We start from the raw sequence: 9,792 nt of genomic DNA on the forward strand, positions 1-9,792 counted from the left end.
TTTTTGGGGTCTTCGTTTTTGCAACTACCCTTTTATCCTTTTATGAAGTAATGAAAAACGTGGCCCACTTGAAAGCAGGGAAAAAAACTATCAGAAACAGAAATGCTCATTTTGTAACTTGGTAACATGAATCTTCAGTTTAGCTAATTGAGCATGAAGACTCAAAAAAGGCCTGGATTGTTCCAATAATTGTTTAGAATTTTAGACACCATCTGACCTTTGACCTTAACAAATAGATTTCAATGTCCTGGTCCTCAGTAAATAAAAATAAAGGCTGACCCACCTCTTTTTGTAAAGCAACGCACAAAGGGCTATTATTACCACGACTAAGGACACGATGATGTCATTAGCAGCACTCAAGCCATCAGACCCCTCTGGGCTATATTTAGTTTTATTTGCCTAATTTCATTTTGAATACACTATCTTTGTTTTCTTTGGAATGAACGTTCTACAACGGATCACTTTTTTTTCTAAAATCCAATCATCCCACAACTTCTGTGAGATCTTTTGTAATGACATATTTAGGTTGTTATTTCTCCAACACAAAGACCTGCCCGACAGGAAGTTGTAATTATGCTACCGTGCTATGTAAATATCCCAGGCACTTCGATTCGGCGTCAGACAGATTATCTTTCTCCTCCGTTTCGTCAGAAGGTTGACCACCATCCCCAGCACTGACGACACGTGCCCGCGATCCTTTAGGAGCGTCCCTAACCCTAAAGGAACAGGTGCAGGGCTTGGATGAACCCTGCAGACAGGCAGCCGAGGCACCTGCGGGCCTCCGACTGCCCTTCCCCAGTGGGTGGGCCTCGCCGGGATCCCGCCCTCCGGTCGCGTGGGAGGCGGGGAGGGGTAGGACCGGTCGGTGCGGTTGAGACGGGCAGCGCGGGCAGCCCGGGGAGGCGTGGCCGGCGGCGGGGGCGTGGCTGGTCTGCGGACGGAGGCGGGGCCGGCGGCGGGGGCGGGGCCAACGGCGGGGGCGGGGCCAACGGGCGGAGGCGGGCTCTCCCGAGGGGCAGTCGTCGGCGCGTCGGCTTGCGGCGGACCAGCGCTGCTACCATGTACTGGCTCCGCGCTGCTTTGGCGGGGACACGGCTGGTCCGGAGGGTGAGCGGCTCGACGGGGCGGTTTGGCGGGGCACCGGGAGCTTCGGCCTCTGGGTAAGGGGAGCTGCGAGCGGGAGGCATCGCGGGGGTCTGGACCTAGCGGTGGGCGGGGGCGCCTCTTTGCGGCGCCGAGTGTGGGCCCTGAGTTCAGCGAGGCCCCTTCGAGTGCGGAAGGCCCGGGACGGGTGGGGAGGGAAGGGTGCCCTAAGCGCTCAAGTGGACTTAAGGATCAGGTGACTCTCAGGTTGAAAATTCTGAATCCTGTGCGCTTGGACCTCCTCTCCCCTTTGGTTGCCAGATAAAATACAAGATGCCCTGATTAATGGGAATTTCAAATAAACAGCTAATGATGGTGCGGTCTACGAATATCCCCAGGATTGCAAGGGACGTGCTTAGGCTAAACAGGTATTCGCTGTTTATCTGAAATTCTAATTTATCCGACCGATATGCACGTTCATTTGCCAAATCTGGCAACCCTGCGGCAGGAAGTGAAAGTGACGCTTTCTACTAAATGGTCTAGTCTTTGAGGATATGACGGTGACTTATTCCTGCCGGTGTCCCTCCAGCTAGAGCAAGGACCGTGCTTCCCCTGCGCTTCTCCACCAGGAATGCCTGCGGCTCGCAGGCCTGCGGTGTGAGACCTCCTGCCTAGGCGGATGCTCTACCTGCCGCACTCGCGCGCGGCGGGTCGAGGCTGTCCTGCCAGCTCACGTATCCGAGCAGCCATCCCTCTTTCTGGAAGTTTCTTCCTACCTACTTGATCTGGTAACTCCTACTCGTTTTGCAAGACTGCCGAAACTCGGTTAATTTTCGGCACCACTAGAGACCTTTTCCAGAGGGTGCGCATCACACAGTGTAACTGTTTGACTGACAGGTCCTTGAGGCTCCTTTGCGGTTTTCCAGTGATACGTCTCGGGGGGTATTTAGCCCTTTGCCTGCTTGGCACAGAGTAGGTGCTCCATAAATGTGGCATGGCTAGTGGCTACTCCATCAGTGTAGAAGCGAAACGTTTATTGTACACTTCTCAGTTGATGTCTCTTTCCTTAACAGGTGGCAGCTTTTACCAAGCTCCACTAGAATTGGAGAAAAGTGCCTTCCAGAAACTTTCTCTTTTATTTAGTTTCGAAGAGGGTGGTATTTCAGAATGCACCTCCCACCTCCTCTCAGAACCCAAGAAAACATTCTCTCATGAAAATTCTGCTGAAACTCAATCTTCCATAGTAGATCCAAATAGTAGATGGTTTGGGGATGATTATTAAATGCTGGAATTGAGATGAAAAGGACGTGTTTTCTTAGTTGGTAAAACAAATAGGTTGTTTTCCACCAAAGCTCCTGCTTAGGTCCAGGGCAGCACCCCTTGACCTCCTCTGTCTGCTCTGGTTTAGTTCTAGGAAGCCTGCCTGCATTTTTCCTTCTTTCCTTTTTTCTCTCAATGAATTTTATTGCATTTATAGTTGTACAGCCATGGACACAATCTTTCAAGTCCCTCTAGAATGATGGATGGTAGCGTCCAGCCTGCGTCTGTTTTTCTTAAAGCTGCACCTTCCACTCTCCTCCTGAGTTGGCTGAGGTCTCCGTAGCGCACTGCATTTTTCCAGCTTTTCCGAGATAAGCACACAGGCCCTTTTTGCTCTGAAGGTTTTCTTGCTGATCTGTGGGGAAGCATGGACTAATAGGCTGGAAATATTGGGGTGATAGGATGTTCCAACGGAGTAGTTTCTGTCTCTAACTCTGTTACTGCTGAGGGTTTTGGTCGTTACGGCTTCCTCATTGCTGAGAGTGCAGGCATGGCTCTGTGTCCAAGGGTAACATGTAAAAAGCTACTTAAAGTGGATTCTTACAATGCCACTAAAAAAGTGTCAATTGATACCTTTGAGAAAAATGAAACTAAACATAAAGAGTAGCTTATTTTTATATTTAACGCCATATCAATTCTAAGAGCATTCACAATGAATGAAGTGCTGACTTGGAGGGAGAAACTTTCCTGTTAAAACTTGAGCTTTGGGAGTTCCTGTCGTGGATCAGAGGAAACGAATCTCTCGTATCCTTGAGGACTCAGGTTCAATCCCTGGCCTCACTCAGTGGGTTAAGGATCCAGCCCGCTGTCACTGTGGCGTTGCAGCTGGTGTTGCTGTGGCTGTGCATAGGCCAGCAGCTGTAGCTCTGATTCAGCCCCTAGCCTGGGAACCTCCATATGCCGCAGGTAGGGCCCTAGAAAGACAAACAAACAAAACAAAACAAATTTGAGCTTTGCGGCATAATCATGAAGAACATCATTTTAAATATTTGAAGCCTCAATTCTTTTTTGGTTGTGACATGCAGTGGTTCGATATGCAATCTCAGTTCCCAGACCAAGGATTGAACCTCCAGCCTCAGCAGTGAAAGCGCAAATCCTAACCGCTAGACCACCAGGGAACTCCCTGCAGCCTCAGTTCTTTATCTTACTCTCTTAGTCCTTAGATATTTGAATAATTCTTTTCTGAAGCCCCGATTACCTCATATCCTTTTGCACGATTTGTGAATTCGCTCTGCAATTATTTAGCATCCTGGTGTTTGCTGTTGTTTCACAATCAGCAGGGCTTGACTGATCAAGAACTGTAGTAGCCGAGGAAAAGCTCTGGGGAGTTGCTGATATTAAACTGGTCCATTTTAATTCATATATTCCTGTTGCAGTGACTGCATCCCTTTTCAAGGATCCGGATAATAAATACTGAGATAATAAGTGTTCCTATAGTCAGAAAATAAAAGGAATACTGTCAAACATTTACTGTGGTTAAGGCACTGATCTTCGTGCTGTGTATCAATTCATTTAATCTTCCCAACCCCCCTGAGGACGGGGCGACTATGGTTCCCATTTTACAGATGGGGAAATGAGAGCTATGGACCCTTGTGGCTGAGATAATCTTAGTTTCCTTAAAAACCTTTGAATATTTGTAGGTTCTCTGTTTCACAGAGTGTTCATAGAGTTTTGGCATGTCTTAAGAAGAAAAATGGAACTATATATATATTTTTTCTTCTTCTCCTTCTTCTTTTTTTTTTTTCCAGCAACACCCACAGCATATGGATGTTCCCTATAAGAATCGAATCCAAGCCACAGCTGCAACCTGCGGCACAGGCGGAGCAATGCTGGATCCTTAACTGTGCCACGGTGGGAACTCTGGAAACTGTATGTTTAAATTCATGGTCAGGTCTTAGGGCCAGTCATCACGACAGTCCATTTGAAATGTGGCTTTCAAATAGAAGTGAGAGTGTACCAGGCTTTAAACACAGTGAATGTGGTTTATCAAATAATTAAGGTTATTGGGAGCCTAGATCGAGGAGCCCGCAGGCCCTTTGGATGGTGGTAAAGGAATACTTGGTAAACTAATATTTTGTACTGATAGTAGCTTTTTTCTCTTTTAAAAGTTTTGATATACATTTTGCATATCAAAGGTTTTCTTCAGTTTGATCTCATCTGATATATTATCTCTAATGTTTAATAAACCGCACTGCCTTTGTTAAAATTCCTTTTAGGATGGGGAACCACACGTCATCTTCTTTGGGGAACACAGCAGCTGCTCCCGTGAATCAGATCCAAGTGAGTGAGGGGGACGCGTGAGAAAACCTTTCCTCTGTGGAAAAAGAATCATCCTATGTGTTTATTTTTCATCTGTAAAATTTTTATTATAGTTGATGTCCAGTGTTCTGTCCATTTCTACTCTACAGCAAAGTGACCCAGTTATACATATATACACATTCTTTTTCTCATGTTACCATCCATCGTGCTCCATCACAAGTGATTGGATAGAGTTCCCTGTGCTGTACAGAAGGACCTCATTGCTGAATTGTCTTACATGCTTAATATGCTCATTCCTATCCTAACCTGACATAGTCCAGCAAATGGGTTACTCATACATTGTAAGGAGTTCCTATCGTGGCTTAGTGGTTAAAGAACCCACCTAGGATCCATGAGGACTCGGCTTCAATCCCTGGCCTTGCTTAGTGGGTTAAGGATCCGGCGTTGCCGTGAGCTGTGGTGTAGGTTGCAGACTCGGCTCGGATCCCGCGTTGCTGTGGCTGTGGCGTAGGCTGGTGGCTATAGCTCCGATTCGACCCCTAGCCTGGGAACCTCCATATGCCACAGGTGTGGCTCTAAAAAGCAAAAAAAAAAAAAAAAAAAAAAAAAAATATATATATATATATATATGTTTTTAAATCTGCTATCAAAATAATGCATGTGACAGAGAAGTTGTCATTCATTCTGTTAAAATTTATGAGATTTCTTCTTTTTTTTTTCTCCTTTTTTGGCCACCCCATGGCATATGGAATTCCTGGGCCAGGAATAAGATGCCAGCTCCAGTTGTGACCTACGATGCAGCTGCCAGATTGGGAATCAAACCTGCGTCCAGAGCTGCAGAGACGCCGCCTCTCCCATTGCGCCACAGTGGGAACTCCTATGAGATTTATTCTTCATAGACTTTTCGCTCCTCCTAAGTTGGGTCTGTGACGTTGGTGGCTCTTTGCACCACACCCAGCCCAGGTCTACTGTTGGTGCTGGTGCCGGTGCCAGTCAGACTGCCCGCAGCCAGGGAGCCTCTTTGGTTCTGGTGGGGAAGCTGTCTCCCTAACCCAGAAGCTAGTGTGCAGCAGTTGCTCTGCGCCACTGCCTCGGGGAGACTGTGCCCTCCTGTGCCCTCTGGTTTTCCCCTTGCTCTCACTGCAAAGCCCAGTTGGTTCTCCTCAGAAATTCCTCTTGCGTGGGTGTTTTCTTCCTTTGCAGCCTACAGGACTCACTCCTCAAATCTGTCTCTCTGTTCCTCGCCACCAAACGCCACCACATCCGTAACATTACTGCCTTGGACTTACTTGGCTCTGAAACTGTTTACTCCCAGCCACCGAATGTAACAGCAATGCAGGAGACCTCTAGTGAGGGAATTGCTTTCTTTCTTTTTTTTTTTTTTTGGCTTTTTAGGGCCACACCTACAGCATTTGGAAGTTCCTGGGCTGGGGTCGAATAGGAGCTGCAGCTGCTGGCCTACACCACAGCCACAGCAACACAGGATCTGAGCTGCATCTGTGACCTACACCACAGCTCAGGGCAACGCTGGATCCTTAACCCATGGAACGAGGCCAGGGATGGAGCTCGAATCCTCATGGATACTATTCAGGTTCATTTCCGCTGCACCACAACAGGAACTCCACTTCAGTCTTTTTTTATATTTTATTTTATTTTATTTTATTTTTTGTCTTTTCTAGGGCCGCACCTGCGGTACATGGAGGTTCCCAGGCTAGGGGTCGAATCGGAGCTGTAGCCACCCGCCTACACCACAGCCACAGCAACGTGGGATCTGAGCCTCGTCTGCGACCCACACCACAGCTCACGGAAACGCCAGATCCTTAACCCACTGAGCAAGCCCAGGGATCGAACCCCCAACCTCGTGGTTCCTAGTTGGAATCGTTAACCACTGCGCCACGACGGGAACTCCCACTTCAGTCTTTTTTTAAAACAAAGAATAATTAAGGTGGTAAAAAAATTAATAAGTTAAGAAAGAACGTTAAGGCAGGTAAGGCGTTAACTCCTAATACCGACTGAGTATTTGAGAAGCAGCAGGACAGAGGTTAAGTGGCTGGGCTATAGAATCAGCCTTTCCTGAGTTCAAATCCCAGCTCACCTGCTTACCAGCTAAGGACCACAAGTAAGCTTTTTACCCTCCTCCATGCCTCCCTCTGCTCATCCGTGAAGTGGAGGTGCCCAAAGGACCTAGTTCAGGTTGTAGTCACGTTTGAATGAGCCAGTAGGGTGTTGGGAATTGTGTCCGCACATGGGAATGTTTGCTGCATAGGGAGTGGCTATGCCTACTGGTGTGGTTACTCCCTGCCAACACTTGCCACCGGTTAGATCCTCTTTTCCTAAGAAGGTTCCTTGGGAATGAATACTATTGCCCTCAATCTCTGGATGCGAAAAGCGATGATGGAGGCGAGGTCCGAGGCCTCAGTGGTGAGACTCCAAAATCCTTACCCTTCCTCCTGTATCATGATTTCTTTCCAAAAGGTAATGTCTAGAATCTAAAGGGATTTCTTTGTTTGTGTGTTTGTCTGTTTTGGTTTGTTTTACTGCAGGAAACAATTTCTAATAACTGTGTGGTGATTTTCTCCAAAACATCTTGTTCTTACTGTACCATGGCAAAAAAGCTTTTCCATGACATGAATGTTAGCTATAAGGTGGTGGAGCTGGACCTGCTTGAATACGGAAGCCAGTTTCAAGACGCTCTTTGCACAATGACAGGTGACAGGACTGTGAGTATCCCAGTGTAGCGCCTGTCCCTGAAGGAGGCAGTGAGCTGGGCGCCCTGGCGAGGGGGGCACCCTGGCGAGCAGCACGTGAGCCAGCCATTCTCTGAGTATCTTACATGGATGAAGAAATGGCGAGAGTTCCCTGGTGGCTCAGCAGGCTAAAGATCCACTATTTTCACTGCTGTGGCACAGGTGTGATCTCTAGCCTGGGAACTTCCACATGCCGAGGGCAGGGTGAAAAAAAGAAAAAAGAAATGGCAGATCCAGGGACCATAATCATAGAGTAGGAAACAGCAGAGTTCATTCATTTTATTTATATATTTTTTGCTTTTTGGGGCCGCACTGGTGGCACATGGAAGTTCCCAGGCTTAGGGGTCCAAGCAGAGCTACAGCTGCCAGCCTACACCACAGCTACAGCAACTGGAATCCGAGCCTTGTCTGCCACCTACACCTCAGCTCACGGCAACACTGGGTCCTTAACCCACTGAGCAAGGCTGGGGATGGAATCCCCTCATCCTCGTGGATGCTAGTCGGGTTCGTTACCGCTGAGCCACAACAGGAACTCCCTCCCTTCTTGTTTATATGGGCCCGGGTGGAATTTACAGTGTACTCTTTCCCTTTAGTAAACAACTATAAGAAAGAACCCCCTGGCCATTATTCATAATTGGAGATCGCCTTATTTTACCTTTTCTATGCCATAGTGATGAGGAAAGGGTTGAGAGTCAGATTGTCCTGGATTTAAATCCCACCTGTCATTTACTATCATTGTGACCTTGGGGGAGTTCCTGTGACTCTTTTGGTCCCAAAGTAAGGCTGAAGAGGAGTTCCCTGGTAACTCAGTGGGTTAACGATCTAGTGTTGTTGTTGGTGTGGCTCAGGTTGCTGCTGTGGCACGGGTTTGATCCCAGGTCTGGAAATTCCACATTCCAACAGCACAGCCGAAACCAAAGCCAAAACCAAATAAAGCTAAAAATAGTACCTCCCTTAAGGGTTGTAAAGTTTAAACAGGTACAAACAGTGTGAGCATCTGTTACTCTCATGTAAATGGCCTTATACATCTGAAACTAGGGTGACATCTAATCTTTTGTTTATCCAACAGGTGCCAAGAATATTTGTCAATGGAACTTTTATTGGAGGCGCAATGGACACTCATAGGCTTCACCAAGAAGGGAAACTGCTTCCACTAGTTCACCAGTGTTACTTAAAAAAAAGTAAGAGGAAAGAATTTTAGTGATAGAGGCGCTTACAACTTTGCTAGTAAAATGTTGGCTGTAGGTTTTAAGTGACAATGTCTGATAATGCCTTTTACATATTTGGTAGTGTTTTAAAAATAGGAATTATCTTGTTGAAAAAGTCATAAAAATAATGAGCAATAAATCACGGTGGAAACCTTCTCTTCTTATTTGCCAGTTCTTGAGCAAAAGGGATGACATTTGAAACTGAAGGAGTGGAGATGCCTCGAAAGATTATGAAAGAATGTCTTATTAGGAATTTATGAGTGCATTTTACAACCAAGAGCTAGAAAGCAAGCATTTGGGATTCTGTGTTGTGTCTAGTGTTCAGAAGGAATTAAGTCCTTTCCATTACTGCTTTCCGTGGTGAGTGCTGGAAGTATATTGGATTTGGGGGATGGAATGAAATTTACTCTGGAAAACCAAATTATTCATCTGATGACTAGTAGTTCTAGATGACAAACTGCCCCTCTGGGCAGAAATTAAAAGGAGGAAGATTCCAGCATTGTATGAGGATGAAGTTCCGAAACAATTTAGAAATAAGTGAGTTAGCGTGCGAGATGAATAGTTGTGCTTTCCAGAATGTGATGGAAGCTGTTGGAAATGTTCCATTAAGGGATCAGGTATTGGAAGTGTTATAGGCTTCTACTCCACTTGAAGGAGCTGAAACCCCAAAGCCTCTGGCCAGGTCTCACTGTAATGCCCCTTCCTGGGCTGCTTGCTTCCTGCTGGAGAAGGAATGTCACCCATTCCTCACCTGGTCACCATATGACCTGTTTCCCATGCAGATAAGGTCTCCTGCCCAAGACCAATCAGAAGACCAAACGGGGTCCCTGGTCCACATTGTGGGGTATAAAGGCTATTGCACTGTGAGTCGGGCCCTCGTTTTAGCCAGGAAGCACATGAGTCCTATATTCCTCTCTGAAAATGTACTTTGCTTTAATACATTTGTAAAACGTCCACCATTGCAATGCTTTGTTATGGTGAGACGGGGACCGGGAGACTGACAGTCACGGAAGGAGATGAGACTGAATGTCCCTGAAGTGCCTTCTGAGGGAGTTGTGCTTCACTTTTGTGACTGGGAAGACGAGTCAGACTGATTTTATTTCAGAGACCTAGCACATAGGATTTCTCTTACAGGAAGTCTCACTGTAGAATAGTGGATAGTACTTTGGATACTC

At 46.7% G+C, this 9,792-nt stretch overlaps 1 protein-coding gene across 3 annotated transcripts; it reads left to right on the forward strand.

The window, feature by feature from the left end:
- Window positions 1-1,014: 1,014 nt before the first annotated feature.
- Window positions 1,015-8,773, forward strand: GLRX2 (glutaredoxin 2). Of its 3 annotated transcripts, none has more exons than XM_021063986.2 (4): window positions 1,015-1,107; window positions 4,620-4,683; window positions 7,206-7,382; window positions 8,479-8,773. In XM_021063986.2, the coding sequence occupies exons 2-4, from the start codon at window positions 4,621-4,623 to the stop codon at window positions 8,608-8,610; spliced, it is 372 nt and encodes a 123-aa protein (XP_020919645.1). In that variant the 5' UTR covers window positions 1,015-1,107; window position 4,620; the 3' UTR covers window positions 8,611-8,773.
- Window positions 8,774-9,792: the final 1,019 nt, after the last annotated feature.

The sequence above is a fragment of the Sus scrofa genome, chromosome 10 (assembly GCF_054392235.1).
Source record: "Sus scrofa isolate SSC_HxYL_T2T_F1_AM1 chromosome 10, Sscrofa_HxYL_maternal_Yorkshire_Landrace_v2.0, whole genome shotgun sequence".
In the NCBI taxonomy this organism is placed as follows: domain Eukaryota; kingdom Metazoa; phylum Chordata; class Mammalia; order Artiodactyla; family Suidae; genus Sus; species Sus scrofa.